This window comes from Eptatretus burgeri, chromosome 17, assembly GCF_056783735.1.
Source record: "Eptatretus burgeri isolate ZD-2024b chromosome 17, Ebu_testis_v1, whole genome shotgun sequence".
In the NCBI taxonomy this organism is placed as follows: Eukaryota; Metazoa; Chordata; class Myxini; order Myxiniformes; family Myxinidae; genus Eptatretus; species Eptatretus burgeri.
Genome location: NC_140977.1, coordinates 57,696,284 through 57,721,579, shown reverse-complemented (window position 1 = coordinate 57,721,579; position 25,296 = coordinate 57,696,284). Strand labels below are relative to the sequence as shown.

Sequence of the window (25,296 nt, the reverse complement as noted above, 5' to 3'; positions counted from 1 at the left end):
GAAACGTGTGTTTTTTTTTTCATCAAATAGTGTTGTTGTTTTTTTTTACCTTGTACTCAGCAAAACACATTTTACACTGTGGAAGTGAAAAATAAGTCCCATCTTATAAAAATGTGCAAATTGTCTGCATTAACAATTTATGGCCATGTAAGGTGACCATAATACGATGTGAATCACTGACTGTCACCAGGCCTTGGTTTCTCTGTCTTGGTTACGTTTTCAAATGCTTTTAAATGCTAAAAGATGTGTAGAATTTGTTGTTGCACATTAACTGAAATCATTTTTATTTATCATGGGTGAATGGCTTCAACTGTTTTATTAAAAGCAAAGTGCGTTCATGGCCTTGAGGTTTGGTTTCTGTACTTCCTCTTGTAGTATTTCCTCTTTGACCTGAAAGGTGGTGTTATGGCCTCTGTGTCTTGTGTTTAAACACCTCGGGCTTGTGCTTGGGGTGAGTGAGTTGTCATGAATTATTGTGTAAATTGTGTAAATAATGCATTGTGCTTAGGGGGTGAACTTGCAAACAACATTTGTTTTGCTTTGTATTATTTTAGTAATTTTTTTAGTCCAAATGTTGCCGTTCTGTGAAACAAAGACATAGGCACAGAATGGCAACATTCCCAGAATCCAAGAGAGTGTTCAAGAACAGAGAGAGAGAGTGCATGAATGCCTATCCCCCACTTTTATGATGTCGGCACCTATCCCCCACCTTGACCAGCATAGTACAGTCCAATGACACACATTGTTCGTGCTTAGCAACAGCATCGAACAATGAATGACACTGATCCTGAACCAAGCAGCGTAGGATAATAGCATGCCACTTCAGGTCCTCCAATAAGAGGCGGCCATGCCGGAGTGTCCACTCCCAACCCGAGGGACATCAGAGGGCCAGTGCTTCTTCTTCTTCTTCTTCTTCTTCTTCTTCTTCCCCCGTTGTGTACGGAAGGGGTGGGAGAGGTGTTGAGGGACATGCTGTGGTGCATGCCATGAGCCGAGGACCATCAGCTTGGATGTGGTAGGACACCCGGGGTGTCTTTGCTAAAATGACTTGACCATTCAGCTAGTTGGGCCACGTAAGACAACTTCACCTTATAACATGTCTATAATACAATGTTCAGGATATCCTAAGAACTACGTGAAACATTTGCTTCTGAGGCCTTACAACGAGCTCCTGTCCCAGAGCCCACAAATGTAACAATATTTACTGACATAGCATTGCGATTGAAAAGCAAATGTAAGTCATCATTTATTGAGTGACAGGTGATGTCAGCAACACTGTGACATAAAGGTAATTCCTACATGATTGGTGATTCATTTCACAGGGGTCAGGTGGTACTCGAGGCAGTGGATGAATAGGCCAACCACCTGATAACCTCCATGATGCAGCAAATCGGGACAGGGAAGGTTCTGGTACTCCAGCTGGAGAGCTGTTCAATGGGGTAGAGTGAAAGTAGGTATGATCGAGCCGTGACAATGTGGAAAACATTTTGGGAATCACATAACATTACAGAGAAGTACTTGGTATATTTAACCATCTATTACTTGGCACTGCCCTGTCATGGAAAGATATTATTTTCTTACATATCAAGCCTCACCTCCATAGCACCAGATGTATCGATAGTGAATGCTTCAAATGGGAAATGCCATGAAATAATGCTTTTGTGAAAAAATGATGGAGAAAAATTCAATTATTACCTATTTTGTTCAGTTTTGGAGATCTTGGGAAGCACTCACTGCCTTTTGTTGGGAGCATTTTTGTAACCACTCAGCTTTCTCTGAGGTTTTCAAGATATGAACACAAAGTGTGGACTTGGCACCACATGTGGACCAAGCCAGGTAAAGAAAGGCAGCTCACTCCTCCATGAACGTCATTAGTGAGCAAGCTGTGTCATTACCATCACACTGATAGAAACATGGTAATTCCCCTGAACCAATGTGTGCTGCTACCCCCAACATGTCCTGGTACTCCAATCAAATTTGAAATGTTGATTCCAGTTTATTGGGGCATTGCATCAACTGCATAACTGCACCCCAGCAGTGATGCCAGGGCAAAATAATGTCATAACGGGAACCCGGTCAGATATGCATTTTACTACAAACATTCGATTGATATTATTTCAGTTTTGGTAAAGGTCTCACAGAAAGTCAGGGTTGTGGTCTTGGTAACCAGCCATACACAGGCCTGCCGCTCCACGATAATGACTGCCAATCGTCTCGACGTACACTCGGCCACCTGGGCCTGTCCCAACCTCAAGTTTTGAACTTATCCACCCAGGAACGTTCAACTCCAGGAACAGGGAAGATATAGAGCGAGCAGATACTCCATTTGCTGCAGAACAACCATGAAAACAGAGAGCCAATTAGCAAAATAAATAACTAATGGACAGCTAGCTAATCGGCCAGGAAGCCGAGTCCCCACATTGATAAGCAGTCCAGCAGGAATATAATAATAATAATAATAATAATAATAATAATAATAATAATAATAATAACAACAACACCATTCCTTTTGCACCATAAAGGAACATCGGGGTGCCATGACAGTTTCATTGGCAAGGAGTACAATCCAACACAGGTTACCCCAAATGGTTCTTAACCCAGCACACTGGTACTCATTTTCCCAACCTTGGAAGAATGACAGGCTGAGTCAACCCCACCTGGCGTTAATTCAACAAAAAATAGGGGCTCAAACTCAGGACCCTAAGATCCAAAGCCAGCCTCCTTAACCACTCAGCCAATACAAGGCTCCAGCAGGAATCTATGACCCATTAATCATTTACAAACTAAAAAGTGAACCAAACTTGGGTTAACTTTCTTCAAAGATAATGTTTTAATTTGCAATTTGAGAACAAGAAAAAAGCAATCAGAGATTGCAGACCCTTGCCAGAACTTGTCTTGTGCGGTGCATTGTGCGGTGTTTGTGTACTGGTGTGTAACATAATTAATGACATAATTAGAACTGCTACTTTATAATATAAATCCTGGCAGTGATGACCGGTTCAGCCATTTCAGAGGAGAAGACTTTTGAAGGTTTAAAAAAAAAAAACAATGTGGCTGCAGAATCACGTGACCTATGATATCATCAAACCCCATTTTGTGAACCATATTATCTCGAAATGACCCTCAAAATTTTTCATACTGATCAGATGTGGCGTTCTACGTATGCAATTAAGACGTCATAACGAAGGCACCTATGACATCATTAAAAATCACACTTATTCCCCATGAGGAGTACTTGCTACGTACCAAGCTTCAATTTTTTCCTTCGTGCAGTTTCAGAGATACAGAGGTCCAAAGTTTTTCCGTTTTTCTAATTTTGCTGACACACCACGTGACCTATGACGTCATAATTACCATTAAAACATTCTACATGAGCCGTCGCACCAATGGTCGAAATTTCCTCTCAATCCGACAAGCGGTTACGGAGAAAAATATGAAAGTTCTGTGCGGACAAACAGACAAACAACAAGAAGAAGACGTGTAGAGCACGATTCTTGTAAAATCCATAAAACAAACTTTACCTCAAAAATAATTGGTGGTTGAATTCAATGAGCAAATATGTAACTCCTCTTCAAATTTCAAGTCAATCGGATGAAAATTGAAAATTGTAGAAATTTGGCCGATGTTGTCCTCAAAAATAATTGGTTGGTTGAATTCAATGACCTGATGTGCAAATTATCTTCAAATTTCTGGTCAATGGTGTGAAAATTGAGAATTTTTGAAATCCCACCGTAGTTGTTGACCTTGGGCCGATGTTGACCTCTTAGTCCATGTTGACCTCAAAAATGATTGTCTGGTTGAATTAATTGACCTTAAATATAAATCCCCTTCAAATTTCACATCAATCAGATGAAAATTGAGGATTTTAGAAAGAGCACCTTAGTTGTTGACCTTGGACCGATGACCTTTTACTCCATGTTGACCTCAAAAATGATTGTCTGGTTGAATTAATTGACCTTAAATATAAATCCCCTTCAAATTTCACATCAATCAGATGAAAATTGAGAATTTTCGAAATACCACCTTAGTTGTTGACCTTGGACCGATGACCTTTTAGTCCATGTTGACCTCAAAAATGATTGTCTGGTTGAATTCATTGACCTTAAATATAAATCCCCTTAAAATTTCAAATCAGATGAAAATTTAGGATTTTAGAAATACCACCTAAGTTGTTGACCTTTGGCCTATGTTGACCTTTTGACCTCAAAAATAACAAGCTTCTTCCTTATGACAAACTCTACCATGTGGTGAAGTTCTGTGAAGATCAGTTTAAAATTATGACCTGTAGGCAACAAACAGACAAACAGAATAACAATATCGACCGACCAATATTCTTGAAAAATCTTCGATTTTGCAAGTGACAAACGGACGCAAATGCAATACCCTCTCCTTCGGCGAGAGTAACAAGCACCCCACAAACATAAGGCAAACAAAACAAGATAGCGAGGAAGGAAACTCGAGTACTATTTTAAGTACTCACAACCATCGAATTGTCATGACTCAATAAATATCTACAATGCCACCTCCAAAGTAGGGCAGGCCGACACGGTGTTGTGAGCCAATGAAAAGCTCTCCAGAGCGGGTGATCATGAGCCGAGATGTTCCACCTGATACGTGAAGCTCCAGAGAAACAGCTTTCACGCAAACCTGCCCCATGGCCTGAACCAAGGGTCAACGGCAGAAAGAGAGTGAGAAATAAATCAATGATACAGGCGTGTTGGACGTTGCTTCAACGACTGGAAAGATAAATCTTTCATAATAATTAAGGTGAGAAATGGAGTGTCAGGTTTCATCTCTGAGCAGTCCTTACCTGGCCACAAGGTGACGTGTGAAGGAATACGAGAATCATGCTGATTCCTTTGGGATTGTTTCCCCCATTAGTATTAGAAGGATGATTCGTTTTCAGAAGGACGTAGTCTCCAGGCAGAGTCAGAGGAACTAAAATACCTCCAAATGTGAGCACACGGACCACGCCCGTTACTGCACACTCATCTATAATGAGAAAATAATTTCACTAGTCTGGATCAGATTCATTGCCATCAAAAACTATCTCCACCACTGTCTCGTCCTGATAAGCTGCACCTGCATTTCCATTGTTTTTTTTTATCACTTCAACCGGAATTGGTTACATTGTCACTGTGACACTCAATTCCGTATCCATCACATCGAACTGCATCTCTATTACCTCAATCTCCTACATCTATTTTACCATCATTATGCATGTCGTCCTCCATTTCTACGTCAGCATCACAACAACCTCAATGTCCTCCATTTATAAACCAGGATTTCCATCCCTTGCATCTCAATATTTCTCTCATCAACCTTAATTAGCTCAATCTGTACCACATCCATCTCAAATTCCTCAGTTTATATCTCAATCTCATGCAAAGGTCTAAAAAAAAAATCATTCTTTGTTCTCTCTTGGTTAGCCTCATTTGTCTGTTGTCAACAAATATCCTCAAAATTAATGCAAAGGTAGACTAATTTCTCCTCATGTCTTTGTCTGAACACATGATGTATGTACAAGCTTCTCCATGAGCCTAAGATAATACAGGACAAAAATAAAATCTGTGAGAAGCACAATGCCCATGTCATGGAAAATGATTTCTAAAAATCATTAAGAAATAAAAAAAAATATTGGAGGTGCAGCATGGTGTTATATCACAGAGAGTTTACAAAATAAGATTAACAATTTATAGATTACACCAGGTGGCGTTATACAGCTTCCACAGCTGCTTTAGCACATCTTTTCAATCAGCGAAGTGAAGATGACCCTGAAGTCTGCTGGACATAAAGCTCTCACCTCCACATGGAAACTCCGTACAGTTCCACGTGAGTCCAACACAGAGGCTGTGAAGGCAAAAGAGACGTGGAATGAGAAGAGCAGAAAGTGTGGAGGAAATAAGGTGAACAAGAGGAGAGGGAGTATGAAGGTAGAAAATGAGCAAAACAAAAAATAAAAAAGGAGGATGATTGGGTGGGTAAAAGGATCGATGCAGATAGTGGGAAGGAAGGATAAGAAAATAAGAAACATAATTACTCATAGACATTCACATTAACATTTTTACACACATACATGCAGTTCTCATTTTAGCCACTAGGGAGCCCTAGGCAAGAATTAATTTTGGGGGGTGCTCTACACCCCCCTAACCCCCCCAAAAAAACAACAACAACAACAACAAAAAAACAAAACCCATCTGGTTGTTCTAAATCAGTTCTTGTGTTTTGAGAATCAATACATTAAATGTTTATGCAGATCCTACATTATAATGCAAAAAGCAAATTACTATTTTAAGTTTCACTGTTACCTTTTGAAATTTGCTTTCTTTTGAAAGCAATCGACAATTTTGTTTTCTAAAATAACAAATTTCAATACGGCTTGCTCAAAAATTTTCACTCACTCAATGTTCATTAGAAAATCTTGAAAATAAGAAAATGGGCTTGTCCATTTGAGGCATCGTAGGGGCCCCCTCGCGGTTGGGGGGCCCGAGGCAGAATGCCTTGACTGCCTATAGGAGGGGCTGGCTGTGCACGTGCACACACAAACACACACACACACACACACACACTCATAGTCACACAATGACAAGGCCACTGGTTTCGATCGGATTGATTCCTTTATGTTTCTCTCTATTTTATAACAATATATTCACCTTTCAAAGATTCAAATAGCCTCGAGAAAAAGTCTTCCTTCCTTCCAGCCAATTCCATTTGTGTGGCCTGTTTGGTGTCCCACTCTGATAGGTATGTGCAGGGTGCGATTTGTAAAATATCCAGTGGGGGATAAAATTGACAGACATCAATCATGGGTATTTTTTTTTTGTCATTTCTGACTTTTAACAACTTACAAACAATACATAACAATAGCAACATAAAGCTGAATTGTCACATTACAATAAAAAAAAAATAGCCCCATGGGGGACTGATGGTTATTTTCCCAACAGGTGGGGTGAAAATGAGGGATTAGGGGGAAGGGACCATGGCCCCCCTTCCTGAAGTGGTACAGTCATGGGGAGCACAACTTAAGTTTACGGCATGGGCCTTATGTTTCATGAAGAGTTTGGTCTGCACCTTGCCACCAGTTTCTGAGAAGATTTTTAAAATAAATTACCTGAATTTTAGACGAATCCCCCCCGACCAACTCCTTTTTCAACCTCTTATAGGGGGTGGATCCCGATGGAGTGCACAACCCTATAAGAACTTACCCTTCTGATGTATCATACCAAATTTATCGCAGCAAAAAAATCCGATTCACTTTATACAGCCAAACATCATGATTGGATCCAGTGAAACCAAACTCCATTACATTTTTAGAATCATGTTCACCGTGATGTCCTGCTGATCGTAAACTGTTTGGGTGGTTAGAACGAGCTTTTGAAAATCAGTTCATGCTCAAAAAAGGATGCGGCGTATATTTATAATTTTTAAATGTCAGACGTTAAAATTTCACTAATTTACCGCCCAGGATGCAATTTCAAGTGCATTGCCAGGGGTACAAAAATCAGAGCCAGGGAAATCGTCCCCATCCCCCTGTCATATCGCACCCTGAGTACATGCATAATGTGCCAAGTACTAATTGAGTTACACAAGAATACACAAGGAACTTTGGCACAGGAGGAGACCATTCGGCTGCGTTTTGCCAACCACACAAGTAGTTGCGAAGGTTGCACAGATTTGATCACAATGTCACAGTTGCTTCCTGGACTCAGCAGGATATTCGTTTGAAGATTCGGAACTCACCACTGCCGGCAGGGCAGGTGCATGACGGCACCAGAAGGAAAGACCTTATCGTGGTGGATACAGGGACAGGTCCTGACAGGCACACAGGTGCCGTTGCTGCTCCACACCAAACCTGCGACACAACCACCACTGGCAAAATCAGTTTGTACAACCCAGGGAAAAGTGTGTCACCACTCGATGTGTTGTGATACAACGTCTGGTAAACAAGGTGTGTTGACACTTTTAAAGATTATTAAATCCTATATAATTGGAAATGTTAAGTATTGTAGGTTCTGTGTCAAAGGCAACTTGCATTACATAATTGTGATAGTGACTGTGAAGCTTTGCTCAATCTTTGAATTCAAACTGTCTGTCGCCTCATTTCGGGGTTGGCCTTGCGTTGTAACAATAAAAGGCGAAGCGTGGAGCGTTCGGCAGAAGTGACATGGAGAAGGTCATGGAGGAGAACCAGAGATCCAGCTCCAGCAGTGTGCAGAGCCTTTGGATCAGTGTAGTACAGTCAAGTTCGTTTTGTCAAGTGAACTGTGCATCAGCGGAGATGGGCTGTGACAGCATCATAAGCCTTGTAACATTAGGCGCATGTCGACCACAGACCCAATCGTGATCCAGTGCGCTTTTGCAGGTGTTCGGATCCTCTCCTGCTGGCAGACTGGTTGTGTTCACGAGGAGCCAATGCAACACTCGAGGAGCAAAGCAACTCCACATTGACATTCAACGCCGACAGCTTCTCTGGGCATCTCGCGTCAATGTCCTCCCTTCTACCCACTCATTCTCATGGTACAGCCAGGGTGGCAGTGAGATTTCATTCTGCTTGAGAATTCCCGTGGGGCTCACGGACTCCAAACACATGGTTGACCGGTTCATCAACTGCATGTTCGCTTCGACAGTGCAAGATACAGACTTTGATTCCTGGCACGTATCCTATAAAAGGGGTGTATTAAAACATGAAAAAAAAGTTGCCTTCTCAGATGGTGGAAATTGCCTTTTTAAGAGTTGTGGAAGTATTTGAAACTGCATTGAAATATATGTGTTGTAACTTTGTTTAAGTTTTAAAAAGCAATGAACGTGACTTCTATTTCCTGTGCGGATTTTTACAGTTACTGAGGATTGATGATAAGTTATTGTGATTGAATTCTAATTGAATCTGATTGAATGACATTACCACTTGACAGTGGGATTTAATAAATTGCATTTTAAATTTCCTTCAGTTTTATGTGGTGCGGTGGTTGTTACCTGAAAGGTTTAAAGTGATCGTTCTGCCACGTGACTCTCTGGGTACTTGCGGGGCACTCGCTCTGAGGCACGGAGGCCACGCATAACAACACCTAATAAATACCAATGACACTCTCATTAAAGGGTCCAAGTGTATGAGTTATCTCGTCGATGACGATTTGTTATCGAGATGTGCTCTTAAAGCCATAATGATGTCCTTCAGCCAGTCAGTCCATCTGTCCGTCCATGGGTCTATTAACAATTCTTCGTTTTTCCTTCCTCCGAGGCAGGTCAAAGGATCGTTTTGAAACTCAGCATGATGATTCATGATGTCAATGCACAAAGACTAATGGAGTCCTTTAAAAAAATTTCCATCCAGGTGGTGATATAATTAACTAATTAACTCAAAATGTAATCTACGTTTGTAAGTCCATCACATATCGCAAGATTCTGTCATCTCACGAGATTGTGAATTAGATTTTTAAAATTATGTATTGTCGTTATTTAATTTTAACCTCTTCATCATTTTCAGCTATTTTCAGTCCACTGATGGACGAAAGCCTCAGCATGTTGATACCATGTTGCTCTGTTTCTTGCTTTGTTGCTCCAATTGACTCTTCCCTAATATTTGCCTGTTTTATCCCTCCATCTTAGGAGTGACCTTCGCCTGTTCCTCTTGCCATCCATATATCTCCATGTTGTTACCCCGTACACACGAAGCGAAGCACAGGATTAAGCAATTGATTCACATCCGTACACCCGTCCATCCATCTGACTGTCATCGCTTTTTTATTGTCAGTTTGTGATTTAGGAACAATGTATTTAAATCGACTGTTATATTTTCAATACAAACGGGAACATGAATAAAATGGCAAGTCTGTCGTTTTTAACATATATTGGCTCAGAATTCATGCTGGCCACACAGTGCAGAGAGGAGTGAGATAATATTTTTGCTGCATCTGTCTGTCTGACAGTCAGTCAAACAAAATGGAAAATCATTCCAAACAAGAAACTTACTGTTTTTAAGTACGTCATAAAGGACACGAATAACTAATGTAACGTGTTAGACAGAGTGGTGTAATAGCTGCTGGGAAAATGCTGGTAAAACCTTTAATTAATTTATTTATGCCCCTTTAAACCTCATTACACCTTTTTTAATGAATTATATCCTTGAACACTACATAAAACAAATCGCCTTCGAAATACTTACAAGAACCATGCTACATATCGATATATAGCATGAGAAGATGTGGCATGTATTTTGGGTAAAACAAGATTCCACTATTATGGGTATGTACATCTCCACCAACCCATTTTTATCTTTGCCATCATCAACATTACCATCGTATTATTGGATCGTTTATCCTCATTCTTATTAAAGGTAAATTTTATGATCTTAATAACTCAACAAAATAAGCTTTCTTTTATGTTCTTCACAGAAAGAAGTAGGCCTTGTATTGGCTTAACAGTTAAGGTGGCTGACATGAGATCGGAGGGTTCTTGAGTTCAAGCCCCTGTCATACTGTTAAACTGTTAAATAACAACAGGTGGGTTTACTTAGTCTGTCATAAACAACAACAGGTAGGTTGACTTAGCCTATCATAAACAACAACAGGTGGGTTGACTCAACCTGTCATCCTTTATTATATTTATAAAATAATACTTCATTATATGTTCTTAATCCAGGAAAATAATACTTTATTGTATGTTCTTAATCCAGGAAGAAAATACTTTATTATATGTTCTTAATCCAGGAAAATCATTCGATATTATATGTTCTTTATCCAGGAAAATAATACTTTATTATATGTTCTTCATCCAGGAAAATAATACTTTATTATATGTTCTTAATACAGGAAAATAATTCTTTATTATATGTTCTTCATCCAGGAAAATACTTTATTATATGTTCTTAATCCAGGAAGAAAATACTTTATTAAATGTTCTTAATCCAGGAAAATAATACTTTATTGTATGTTCTTAATACAGGAAAATAATACTTAATTTTATGTTCTTAATCCAGGAAAATAATACTTTATATGTTATTAATACAGGAAAATAATACTTTATTATATTTTCTTAATACAGGAAGAAAATACTTGATTAAATGTTCTTAATCCAGGAAAATAATACTTTATTCTATGGTCTTAATCCAGGAAAATAATACTTTATTATATGTTCTTAATACAGGAAAATAATACTTTATTATATCTTCTTAATCCAGGAAGAAAATACTTGATTAAATGTTCTTAATCCAGGAAAATAATACTTTATTATATGGTCTTAATCCAGGAAAATAATACTTTATTATATGTTCTTAATACAGGAAAAAATACTTTATTATATCTTCTTAATCCAGGAAGAAAATATTTATTAAATGTTCTTAATCCAGGAAAATAATACTTTATTATATGTTCTTAATCCAGGAAAATAATACTTTATTATGTTTTCTTATACAGGAAGAAAATACTTCATTAAATGTTCTTAATCCAGGAAAATAATACTTTATTAAATGTTCTTAATCCAGGAAAATAATACTTTATTATATGTTCTTAATCCAGGAAAATAATACTTTATTATATGTTCTTAATACAGGAATAAAATACTTCATTAAATGTTCTTAATCCAGCAAAATAATACTTTATTATATGTTCTTAATCCAGGAAAATAACTTTATTTTATGGTCTTAATGCATAAAATACACTGATTGAAAACTTTTCTTGTTATGCATATTGGTGAGCTACCATGATGTTACTGAGTTTTCCATATTGTTTCCATCCAAGTTTGATTTTTCTCTTTATTTCTTGTTCTTGATTCTTTTCCTTGAGGCTGACGTTTTGCCTTAGCCCTGTTTTTGGATTCTTTTACTTCTTCTTCTTCTTCTTTACCCTATTCATGCCATTTAATTTAACCTATTCATGCCTTTTAATTTAACCTCTTCATTCATTTTGATGTTAATCATAATTTAATTTAACCTCTTTATTAAATGTTAACCTCTTAATGCCATGAATACCTTCTTAGTTTGAATAAAAGGAAAGAAAGGGGGAGGAGAGGAGAGTTAGTTGGGGAGTGGTTGGGGGAGGGGGGCAGAGAGGTTTCAGTCCTTTTGGTCCTTTTTTAGTCCCTTTGAGACCCTTTCAACACTTTAGACCCCTTAAGACTCTATAGACCCCAACTACTATTGGCATCTACACTTTGGACCTTTAGACCCTGTCGACCCTTTAAACTATTAGACCCCCTGAGACACTTTAGACCCCCTTCAACACTCGCTACCTGCTTATCCCATTGGAGTGCTTAGATCCCTTGACCCTTTCGACCTGTCGACCCTTTAAACCCCTTAGACCTTTATAGACCTTTTAAGATCTTTTGGAAGCCTTTAGACCCTATAGACCATAACTACTATTAAAATGTACCATTTAGGCCCCTTTGATCATATCGGCCCTTTAGACCCCTATCGACCCTTTCGATATTTACTCCCTCTAGACCCCTTGGATGTAAAATTGTCAAGGATAGCACCGTGATCAATATAGTAATCACCAGGATGAGTCACGAGTTGAAAAAAGCATGTGATAAACACACCACACTGTAATCACCAATATTGTAATCACCGTTGTGTGAGGTGAGGAAACATGAGGTGAGGAAAGGATATGATAAAGACGCCACACCGTAATCAGCAATATTGTAATCACCGCTGTGAGAGGCGAAGTAACAAGGGTTGAGGAAAGTGTGCGGATTGCCGCACCACCAAGTTGGACCGTTGTTTGCTGATGCAGATAGACACAATAACAATAGACACAAATAACGATGCCAGGAGAAAGGGTCGCACCCAATTGGTCAGTGTGCGACCAATCAATGAGTGAATAACGATGCTGGGAAAAACTGTCACACCCATTTTGTCAGTACTGCAACCAATCGACGAGTGAAGGGAAAAATGCCACAACCAATTGGTCAGTTCCGTGACAAATAGACGAGTGAATATTGGTGACATAGCTACAGCCACACGACATCGATTCATTATAGTAGATGGATGTACTTCTGTACAGCAGGCTCAGCCTGTTTAGGGAAATGCTGTAAAGTGAGGAAGTAGTAAATTAATATGTAGTGTAAAGTCTACAACAGGTTCTAGATGGTTAGGGAAATTATGTGCAGTGAAGGGGTGGTGAAGGCACACATACTGCAAAACAGGCCATGTGTGGCTCTGAAAATGCTGTTCGGTGAGGGGTATACAGTATAAACATTTCAGTCGCAAACCTTTGGTGCAAGAACAGGCACTGATGCAGGTTGGTGTTGTGCCATGGCACCTGCCCTCAGACTCACAGGATGGGGCACAGCCATCGATGCATGTACGGAAGGCAGCACCCATGGGACAGCGTGGTACTGAACACATAAACACATGTATAACATAAAGCATCACACAGAAAATCATTCAATCAAATGCACAATCCCAACAACTAGTGATCCTAACATAATGAGCTCTGTTTAAATAATCCCTGTGCCCACAAAAACAAACAGGTAAACCCAACCTATTCAGAATCAACATTGCAATTACTGTATCACATGTTGGTTTAACACTGTCAATACCTAAACATTGTCACAAATTGGATCTCCATTTGGTCCAGAATCTACATTATGATATTATGTGTTGGTCCAACACTATGAAGGCCTAAACAGTCACAAATTAGAACTCCATTCAGTCCAGAATCCACGTTACTATTTGATGTTTTTCTAACACCATCAAGGTTGAAACATTGTCACAAATTGGATCTCCATTTGGTCCAGAATCCAAATTACTACTTCACGTGTTGGTCTAACACCGTCAAGGCCTAAACATTGTTTCGAATTGGATCTCCATTTGGTCAAGAATCCAAATTACTACTTCACGTGTTGGTCTAACACCGTCAAGGCCGAAACATTGTCACAAATTGGATCTGCATTTCGTCCATTCATTGAAAAAAAATCGGTAAATGTGAACCATTCATTTTGTTATTACAGTTGTCTCACTTCCCACCACTTTACAACAATGTGTCAGATTTTAAATCACAGTGATGTTAATAAATAATTATTACATAATTTAAACAATCGTGGCGACCATTCCAGGATTGTAACCCGAGCCATAGAAACTGCTTTGGCAGCACCAATGCTCTGTATAAAGCATGGTTCATGATCTGATCTGATAATTCAAACAAGCGTTTCACAATTATCAGATTATTAGGTATTACAAGAGAGTCTTGTATTAAATGGTCTCAAATGCACTTGTGAGGAACTGGTGTGGCTCGTGTGTGCCGCGCTCTTTGTAATTTGTAATTTGTAATTGTTGATTGCCCGGCTATGGTCCTATGAGGTGGGTAGTACCGAACATACCACACTGAGGGAAATGCTCTTCCCAGCCGTGGACATTGTGTCCGGTTCGAGCACAAGCCGTGACGTATGCACGCACCACACTACACACCACTTTGGCCTTCTCCTGGGTCCAGCTCAGACCTTTCCATCTATTGGCTTCACTGTCTCTTTGCCTTGATAGCCTGAGAAAGAGCAGACTTAGAGGATGTGCAAAATCAGGAAGGGACGAAATGGGTGCATGGATGAAACAATACATTCAACTATGCTACCGCTTACCAACAAAGCTCAAGGACGCAGCTGGTAAACATGGTGGATGGGCACACGGCCTGATGGCAAGAACTCAGTGGGTGCTGTATTAAGGCCTGACATGTGTCAGTCATCTCCTGCAGGCACAGACAAGGATCATGCTTTAACCTCAGACGAAGTAATCCACCACAAATTACCAGGTACATGATGGATAAACTTGTTGAACAAATAGCATTCCTCAGGATCATGTTCACTCTTCCAGAAGCCACAACATAACAAGGGAATCATGCGTTGGAATCTTCATTACTTTTGGAACACATGGAAAGCTCTTCAACCGAAAACGGTGGAAATACTCAACCAAGGTGTCGGAGATGATGGTGAGAGAGCTAATGCTCACCGATGAATGCGCTCTCGTGTCACACAGAGAGCATGAACTGTTTATTAAATGCAGGCAACAGCTTTGGGCTTGCCATCAGTTTCAAGAAAGCGGAGGTATTGCACCTATGACAACCATATTCTGGATATATGCCACCTGCTGTTGCTGTCAATGACACTATCACGAATACTGTGAAAAACTCCATCTACTGCAGTAGTACAATCTCTGGAAATGTCTGCATCGACAGTGAAGAAGCAAATTAGAATAGCCAAAGCAAGCTCAGCCTTTGTCCAACTGTGCAAGAGACTGTGGAAGAAGAGAGGTGTCAAACTCTCAACAAATCTTGACCTACAAAGTTGTGGTCATACCGACACTGCTTGTGAGACATAGGCTACTTATTCCAGGTGCACAAAGGAGATAGACTGGTTCCACATGAAATGCATTCGGAACATCATGGACATCAAATGGCAGGATAAAGGGCCCACCACCAAGGTGCTAAAGAGAGGAGCCATAACCGGAATCGAAGCATCCATCATCAAGGTTCAGCTCAGATGGAGTGGACACTTAGTACGTATGACTGATGACAAGATTCTCAAGGCAGTCATGTACTTTCACCTTAAAAACCTGGTCATCGCCAACAAGGGAGGTCAAAGCTAAAAGTGAAGGATTCCTTGAAGGAAAACCTTGGGAAATGTGGAATGCCCCTCACGGACTGGGAGAACCAAACATTAGACAGAACTGACTGGAGAGCACACTGAAGAAGTGGAGTCACTTATTATGAACAAATAATCCAGGCAGCTCAGGAGGAAGGAAGAAAAATATATAAACAATCCAATTTTTCCATGTCCTGAGTGTCGACAGCCCAGGAGATTGACGATCGGGCTGTATAGCCACGCACGGACGCACAATAAATGGAAGAGAACCTCGGACGTGAAGTGGTTATCTCCGCCAAGGAAGGAGCAACTGATGACGATGACGATGATGACGTGCCCCAGGACTACCACCAGGTGCACGCACCCCTACACTACTGTGCAATAAGTCAGAAGTTCAATTTGAAACCATGACAAGTCTCATAAAACATGAAACTGAACTATGTGTAAATAAATTTACTCTCCATCAGGAAAGAGCTGCTTTGAAATCTGCATTGGTATCTACACCTGGTTACCATCACCCCCAGTTAGGTGCCACTCCTATCCACATGTACCCAAGCCCAAACACATCTCCCTGTACCGCTCCTTGCCTTACATCTCTCAACTACCTCTCACAGGAGGAGTTGAAGGAGACAAGTTATTGTGTTGTAAAACTATGACTCCAAGACTGTTACATTCATTCCTCTCCACTGGCATTTAAAACTGAGTGAACCCGGCACAGTTTCCTTAGTGCGTAAACATAAAGGCCACATTGTCCACCATTCATTGCTTTGTTGGACAGGTTGGCCGGCTGGAGCCAAAGGGACGACAACACCAAGAATCTCAGGTTCGTTGCTCAGGCCCGACGTGCACAATCGTGCGCTTCAATGGTGGTGTCAATGCGGTGTGGAACAGCCTGATGGAAATCAGCCAGCTTTCTACATTAACCCCTTAGCTCGCTAATGGAATTTGCACCTGAGCAGGGAGAACATTTCCATGAAATTCTAGATTGGTGAGATAAGTGTGGGAAGCATTCTGATTCGTGAGTAATAAAAAAAAAAATGTGGAATAAATCATTACTAACCAGGAAGGGTTCTCTCGAGACAGGATGGTTGAAGCTACATTTGACAGTAAATGTGGTAATTGGAACATGCACATCGGAACTAACCTGTGAGATCTTTAACTTCCATGATAATAAAGCCATTAACTTATTACTGTGCTTGAACATACCCAGGTATCCGGCGTGCAAGGACTGGGGAACCCGAGCGGCAGTGCTGGGCAGACCTTGCCTTCCCCAACAACCCGCCAGCTGTTCACAAACTCAGCCACTGATGGTGCCTCGACCCCTGTGGGAGAAACAAAGAGATGTGGACAGTTTGTGAAAGATTTGCCAGGATTATAAAAAAAACCCCTAAATCAGCTTATTGTGCGAGTATACAAGTTTGAAGCTTTCCATGTTCAAGAAGTAATCAAAAAGTTCATGGACTTGTGAGACCTCGTGCCAAAGTCAAACTCAAACTTCCATAAAAGTTCCACATTTGGGCAAAAGTGAAAGGAAGCGGAAGAGGAAAATAAAATGGTGTGTGTGTGTGTGTGTTATTTTCACCATTTTTTTTACCTGATACACATATACACACACACCTTCTTTTTTTTGAAAAAAAATTAAGGTTATGCTGAGAGATAATGAATAATGAATCATCCTTCATCTTAAAAAAACTTTAAAATGTGGGCACAAAACAACTTACCGTAACTGGTAAGAAGATCATTGCCTGAGAAACCATTGGCATCCCCACATAGTCCACAAACTTGTCCAAATAGATCAGCAGCCAGCCACACCGAAAGCATCCCATCTGCCTCCAGATCCAGGGCGAGGCCAACTGTAGTGGAGACCAGGATGTGGCCGGATCGAATGGTGATGGTGGCACGGCGTGTAGCAAGGGGTGGAATCACTCTGGGAGATACATGATGAGTCATCTTGTGGCTTGTCCATCATCCGTGCACATCACTCGATGAATGTACAAGCATAGTACAACCAAAAATTACAATCACCATCTCCACATTAAACATTCCTGATGTAATATTCCTCTCCATTTTCAACCCCAGAGGAATACCTGTTTCCCCTTATGTAGACACGTCCATCACGGAGTGTGATATCCTCATCGTCCATAAGTGCCAGGAAAATTGATGGCAGACATTGGGTTGAAAAACAATCCACTCCTCCGCGTAGCTACACAAACACACACACACACACACCACATGAAACACCATTTGCAAATTCACTCGAATCCTAACTCCATGTTGAGCCACTCCACCATCTCAAGCACTTCTCTCAAGTTGGAATTCTTCAGCAGCAATCAACTAGCAAAGCCGTGGTGATGGTGGTGCCAAGGTAGCATACAAACTACATTGATCATGGATACCTGTAGTCTAAATGGCAAAGGAATATTCTTGCATAGCCAAACAAGGTCGTAGCTGCACCGAGCAGGTAAGTAATAGGACAGGCCATCAAAGGTGAGGAAGTGCCGGGATCGCCAAACACGGCAGACTCCACTTGCATTGCCCTGCACTGAAGAAGATAAAAACGGAGACATAAATATGAACAAAGGAGAATGAACAACTAGTGTTGGTGGTGAAGGCTGTTGTCGATCCGCATAGTGGACAGGTAAAACAATGGATGAAATCAACAGAGTGTTGATCGAGGTATGCTAACTTCTGCAGGAAGAGAGGAGAAGCTGATATTTCAGTTCACCTTTCAGTCTTTATGGACCCTTGATTGATTGGGTGTCTGTCTCTGTCTCTGTCTCTGTCTCTGTCTCTGTCTCTGTCTCTGTCTCTGTCTCTGTCTCTGTCTCTGTCTCTGTCTCTGTCTCTCTCTCTCTCTCTCTCTCTCTCTCTCTCTCTCTCTCTCTCTCTCTCTCTCTCTCTCTCTCTCTCTCTCTCTCTCTCTCTCTCTCTCTCTCTCTCTCTCTCTCTCTCTCTCTCTCTCTCTCTCTCTCTCTCTCTCTCTCTCTCTCTCTCTCTCTCTCTCTCTCTCTCTCTCTCTCTCTCTCTCTCTCTCTCTCTCTCTCTCTCTCTCTCTCTCTCTCTCTCTCTCTCTCTCTCTCTCTCTCTCTCTCTCTCTCTCTTATTTCGGGCAACCGCAAACAATGTGGATTTTTGGGGCTTTTTGTGGGATTTTTTTTTTTACATCCACAGACAGACACGACATAATAACAGGGACAAGTGACCTGCATAACATGATAATGGTGACACATGACCTGCATGACGTAATAAATAACAGGGACACATGTCCGGCAAGATGTAATGGTTTCACGCCGTTACCTAGAAGAGGAAAGCTGCTCCTGTTGCTGCTAGGAATGTCACAGAAACATTTATCAGCCTCTGAAGCACACGGATTACCACCTGTCAAAAACAACAGAACAAAACAATGAGCCAAATTCATTATTTGCCCCGTTCGACTTTCTCCCGAAAAATCCAAATTAAATCTCTTCTCAAATATACGAGTTTATAGTTAGCAGCAGCAACTGCTTTGTGATTTACCAGGTACCAATTTGGCATTTGTTCAATACTTCACGAAATGTCCCACCGAGGCCCTGAAATTATTCATTTGTTTTATTTTTTACCATTTTTCAGTTCAAAATTGTGCGATTTCTCTTTCCCTCTATTTAACACAACAGTATAACGCGCAATCCTAAAGTTAAAAAAAAATAATAGTACAATGTTTGATTGTACAAAATTTCGCAAATCTATCAATTGACTGGGAATCATTTCAGAGAAGTTTGAACGCTGGCAATTCTGCACGCGCAATTAGGTGTGTTATCCCACTCCTGACACCAACTCATACCGATGCATTTATGCTGACGGTGTACGCTAGCTGTGTTGTTAAAAATAGTTGTATTCCTTTGGTTAAAGTTAGGTTAACTCAGGTTAAGGTGCACAGCTTGTAAAGATACACAGGGATCACAAGAAATAATAATGATGGATTGCCCTTTGTAGCAGAAGTTGGCTGTTCACACATTACATGTTAATTTGTTTAAAGTGAAGTAGCTTTGGCCAACACAGCAACCACATGCTGAGATAGCAAGTGGTGTCACCTGCTCTCAAGGAATACCAAAGAATTCCAAGCCACTTTAGGCAGGAATGGGAATTTGTTCAAGTTGCTGGTGACAACTCACCTAATATTATCAAAGGACACTCAAGATGTCTAATGTCCAAAACCTAATGCTGGCAGACAGTACACCCAGTTTAGGTCCATAAGAGGGATGGCACACACACACAATGATGCCTTGCCTTGCATGTGAAACACCAGGGTGCAGTATATACCTGCATCAGGATTTCATGCAAGAGAAGTCAGCTCAGAGATGAGTGTGCATACCTCGAGGCTATCTTATCAGCCCAGATGAGAAATATCTTTTGATTAAGAGGAAACAAGCTTGTCTACATGACAATCAGACACGCAAGCCCTGTGTCACACAGATGTCATCATTATTCTGATTATACTTTACAGAGAGAGATAAATACAAATGTTTCTTGCTCTTGAAACTAAACTTTAAAATGGTTTATTACCCTCACCAGAAGAGAGGGTATTGCATTTGGGTCCTTTTGTCTGTTTGCTTGTTTGTCTGTCTGCCTGTCCGCACAGAACAGGAGTGTATTTCTCTGCAACCGCTTCTCAGATTGAGACAAAATTTTCACCATAGGAGCGACGACTCATGTAGAATGTTTCCATGATAATTAGGATGTCATAGGTCATGTGGTGTGGTCACCATGTTGGAAAAAAGCAAAAAAAACTTTGGACCTCTGCACTGTATCTCTGAAACTACACCAGGGAAAGAAGCTTGAAACTTGGCACATGGAAACTACTCCACATGGGGAATAAGTGTGATTTTTTTTTGATGACGTCATAGGCGCCTTTGTTATGATGTCGTAATTGCAAAAATAGAATGCTACATCCGATCAAACTGAAAATTTTGAGGATCATCTCGGGATAAATTGGTCCACAGAAAAGAAAAAAAAAGGATGTCATCGATCATGTGGTTCGGTAGCCATATTGTTTTTTGTTGTTTTTTTTTAACCTTCAAAAATCTTCTCTGAAATGGATGAAAACATCGAGGTGAAATTTTAAAAGTATGACCGCCTGTCCATGAGTAACAAAACACTCACACATATGACGTCATCGATCACATGGTTTGGCAGCCATATTGGATTTACCCGAAAACCTAAAAAATATATTCTTCTCCAGAACGGCTGGCTGGACAGATCGAGGGGAAACTTCACACAAATGTTCCCAAGCCTTGGGGATACCAGCTATTCACGAATAATTGATAGGTCACATGGTCTGGCAGCCATATTGGATTGAGCAAAAATCTTGAAAAAGATTTTCTCCGAAACCATTTCATCAATCGACTTGAAACTTCACAATTATGATCAAGTAATGATGTGGAATATATGTTTTAAGTTTCAACCTGATCAGATGCATGGTCTGGCAGGCATAATTATTTGATATTTTGAATCTGTGCTCTTTATTTTTATTTTTTTTGAATAAGGCTCACTTGACTGTGCCTGGATGGGTTTGGGAGTAGAGGAGCAGCAGCTGAAACCCAAATCCTATCCAGGTTCCTCCTGATGACCCCAATGCAGGACTGCTCCTTTTTTGTCTTCCATTTGATTTGAATTGAATTGAATATATTTTAATCCCATTGAATTCAATTGCATAAAAATAAACGTGATGGGTCACGGTCAAGTGTCCGGTCAAAGCGGGGTTGCATCAAAGCAGGACATCTTGGTTCCCGGTCATCACTGCCAGCAGTTATAAAGTGGCAGTTCTAGTTATGTCTACTTGAAGCACCCGCTCCCTACGGGAGCCGTCAAGGGGGTCATGTTATTACATTTATACCTATTTTACTCCAAGGGGTCCCAGGATGACACACCCAAACAATGGTTGCAATCGGTTCAGCCATTTTGTGCGGTACCTGAGAACAGACAGACAGACAGACAGACAGACGGTGAATTATTGTAAGATTTATTATTAGGCCCCGTTAGACTTAGTCTGAGGGCTTATGGATTTGGTTTCGATTTTTGCGTCTGTGCGTGTGTCCGCAACCATATCTCAGACATGTATGAACCGATTTTATTCATACTTGCCAGAAAGACAAGAAATGATGGTATACATAAACACATCATTTTGTTTTGTGATGGGATCAAAGATGGCAGACTGGCGGCCATTTTAGGAATTAAAAAAATAAAACCCAGTGTTGAACACATCCTCAAGGATTTCTCAGACATGCATTTACCGATCTTGCTCAAACTTGGCACACATATAGCAAATGATGGCTTCCATGCGCATGTCATTTTCTTTCGAGATCAAATTCAAGATGGCCGACTGGCGGCCATTTTGTGACTTAAATGTGTCCCCAGACATTTCTCAGACATGGGTGGTCCGATTTTGTTCAAACTTGGCACAAGCATAGTACATGATGGCATACGCATACACCTCGCTTTGCTTTGCGATCCGATCAAAGATGTCAGACTGGTAGCGTGGCGGCCATTTTAGTTGTACATAAATATGGGCTAACCCTTTAACTCCGTACAGCAAAATTACTAAACACAACAGGGGCTGACATTTTATGTTTTTTTTTTTAAACTTTTTAATCACAACACACCAGTACACAAATACCACACAAAACAAGTCATGGCAAAGGTCTGCAATCTCCGATTGCTCTTTTTCTTGTTTTGTTATTATATAATATTACCAGCCCCTACATTCAATCATTTCAGATGGAGTATTCAAAATGACTCACCCAAAGGTTGTACCTCTAGGGGTTTTCCTTCATCAAACTCAATGTTTCCTTTCTGCGGCAGAAACAAAGATTAAACATATACGTGTACAACGTACATGTACATGTATTTTTATATGCATGTATGACTCAAACCACCTAACTTGATGAGGCAGCGGGGCACAGATCGAAAACGTGGGGACAGGAATAACTGTAATTGGTGAAGACTTCTCATACTCTCCCACACCTGGAGGCGGTGCTACGTGATGCACATTTACATCGACCCTCCCCCTCCCACCACCACCCAAGACCACCGGCAAAGATAAAAACACCCCTAGACACTAATTGGGGTCGTGCTGATCCCATGTAGCAAGTCTGGATGTCATCAGGGAACAACTGTCGAAGCACACAAACAACAGCAAACAAGTGCGCGACAAACAAATAAACAAACAAAGAAACACACAAACACTGATCCGTGAATAAGAGTGAGGATAAGTGAAGAAAGTGGGAAGTGACTGTGAATTTAACGTTCCATCTTTATTTCAATTTCACATTGTTCTTAACAACCGGGGACAGGAACAATGCAGGCATGAGAGGCTGAATGGCCTTCTCATGTGACAAAGTTCCCTGTGTAACGTTGTGAAGAACAGGAAGAAATGGGGAGGGAGGACAGAGTGTTGGGGGTGAGGGTGCATGCAGTTGGAAGGGGGACATTGAGACATTGGGAGGGGGGGTTGAGGACTTGGCGTGTGGAAGAGGGGTTGAGTACTGGGTTTTGGGGTAGTTGACGACTTGAAGAAGAAAAGGCGATAGGATGACAGAGTTGGATTGGGGGAGCGGAGGCAGAGAGGGAAGAGAGTTGGGATCGAGGAGTTTGAAGCTTTTGAGGGGTGGTGGGGGAGGGGGAGGTGAGGTAGGAGTGGGGAGAGGGTTTGTGTCTTTGAAGAGAGGGGTAGGGGAGCATAGAGTTTGGGTGTGATGGTAGGTGAGCAGAGAGAGGACAGAGTTGGGAAGGGGAGGAGGTTGAGGACTTGGAATTGTGTGTATGTGTGCGTGTGTGTGTGTGTGTGTGTGTGTGTGTGTGTGTGTGTGTGTGTGTGTGTGTGTGTGTGTGTGTGTGTGTGTGTGTGTGTGTGTGTGTGTGTGTGTGTGTGTGTGTGTGTGTGTGTGTGTGTGTGTGTGTGTGTGTGTGTGTGTGTGTGTGTGTGTGTGTGTGGGGGGGTGGTGGTGTCAATCTGAAGTCACATTTTAGATTATGCAGAATTTCCATGGGTTCTAGATAGTCCCGTTGGGTCTTTTGGGTCTTCTAGGCATTTTGAGTTATCTGGGTATTTTGGGTCCTCGTGGTCGTTTGTGTCCTTGGTCCTTCGGATACCCTGAGTCTTTTAGGTCCTTGAGACCTTTTGTGCCCTCTGGGTCTTTTGGATCCTTGGGGTCTTTTGGGTAGTTTTGGTATATTAGGTCTTTGGGGTCCTCAGGGTCTTTTCGGTATTTGGGGTCTTTTGGGTGTTTGGGTATCTCAGGGTCTTTGGGGCATTTCGGTCTTTTGAGTGTTCGGGGTTTGGTTGTGATGGTTGATTTGGTTGTGCTGGATGTTTTAAGTTATGCTGGGTAATTTGGTTGTGGTGGTTGGTTTGGTAGTTTGGTGCTGTCGGGTAGTCTACCATTGCCTTGCCCAAGTCAGTCTGGGCAGGAATCAGTCGTTTGTTCAGGGTGTTGGTGATAACTCATGGACTCCTTACGAAGGATACTGTAGGATTTTTAAGGTCCACCACTTTTCGCTGAGAGACAAGACATCCAGTTTCACGTCCATCCGAGGAACACACACACATTGATGAACAAGAAAAAGAGCAACCAGAGATTGCAAAACCTCACGAGGACTTCTTTTGACTGGTGTATTTTTTTATAGGTTTTTGGGTAAATCCTATATGGCTGACAACCATGTGACCTCTCATATCATATGCGTGAACCTTTGTTCCTCATGGACAGGCGGTCATACGTGTAAAGTTTCACCTCGATCTGTTCACCCACTTTAGAGAAGAACATTTTTGAAGGTATTTATTTTAAAACAATATGGCTGCCGAATCACGTGACCGATGACATCATGAATTTTGTTTTCTGTGGACCATTTCATCCCAAGATGACCCTCAAAAATGTTCATACTGATCGGATGTGGCGTTCTTCATATGCAATTGTGACGTTATACCGAGGGCACCTATGACATCATAATAATCACACTCATTCCCCATGAGGAGTCCTTGCTATTTGCAGAGTGTCAATTTTTTTCTTGATGCGCTTTCAGAGATACAGAGGTCCAAAGTTTTCCGTTTTTCCAACATGACTGCCACACCACGTCCCCTGTGACGTCATAATTATCATTAAAACATTCGACATGAGTCGTCGCAGCAATGGTGAAAATTTTGTCTCAACACAACAAGCAGTTACAGAGAAGTCCACAAAAGTTCTGCACTGACAAACCCAAATGTAACACACTCTCCTTTGGCAACGGTAATAACCCCCTACCTGTGAAACACAAGGTGAGGGGTTATAGCTGGATCAGGACTCGAACCCATACTGGATAGCTTAGAGAGAGGCAAGTGTACATCGATCTCGGCTAACGTGCCAGTACTGCGAGGCCATTATGTCGGTTTGTCTATCTGTTCACTTATAGAGTCGAAAACACCTTGGCAGACATCCAATAAATTTTGCATACTTGCTTGCTGGGGGTACCCAGAGTGAGGACATGGGCACAAAAATAATCCCCCCCCCCTCCTTCATTTCCTCCTTCACTTGCTGCGATTTTTACCCTCGAGAGTGCAGCACGAAAAGCTTCGGTCACCATGATGTCGAGGTTTGTTTGTATCCATATTAAAGTTCTGTAGGACCAAACATCTGTTTGATGAAGAGTTTATTAAAGTGTAAATCATTTAATTGGAACTCGTTCGCAAAAGTAGTAGTGGAGGTAGTTGTGGTGATG

At 41.1% G+C, this 25,296-nt stretch overlaps 1 protein-coding gene across 1 annotated transcript in view; it reads right to left on the bottom strand.

Annotated features, from left to right (window-relative positions):
* Positions 1-25,296, bottom strand: part of LOC147010218 (otogelin-like) — a 122,256-nt gene that overhangs the window by 91,762 nt on the left and 5,198 nt on the right. The window contains exons 4-18 of the mRNA XM_085863365.1: positions 22,344-22,395; positions 18,865-18,945; positions 17,964-18,109; positions 17,655-17,770; positions 17,289-17,494; positions 16,774-16,889; positions 14,569-14,675; positions 14,314-14,474; positions 13,204-13,329; positions 7,741-7,852; positions 5,804-5,850; positions 4,811-4,992; positions 4,524-4,659; positions 2,140-2,329; positions 1,300-1,427 (exon numbers count right to left, since the gene is read on the bottom strand). Coding sequence (XP_085719491.1) covers positions 1,300-1,427; positions 2,140-2,329; positions 4,524-4,659; positions 4,811-4,992; positions 5,804-5,850; positions 7,741-7,852; positions 13,204-13,329; positions 14,314-14,474; positions 14,569-14,675; positions 16,774-16,889; positions 17,289-17,494; positions 17,655-17,770; positions 17,964-18,109; positions 18,865-18,945; positions 22,344-22,395 — 1,906 coding nt within the window. The remainder of the gene's footprint in view (positions 1-1,299; positions 1,428-2,139; positions 2,330-4,523; positions 4,660-4,810; positions 4,993-5,803; positions 5,851-7,740; positions 7,853-13,203; positions 13,330-14,313; positions 14,475-14,568; positions 14,676-16,773; positions 16,890-17,288; positions 17,495-17,654; positions 17,771-17,963; positions 18,110-18,864; positions 18,946-22,343; positions 22,396-25,296) is intronic.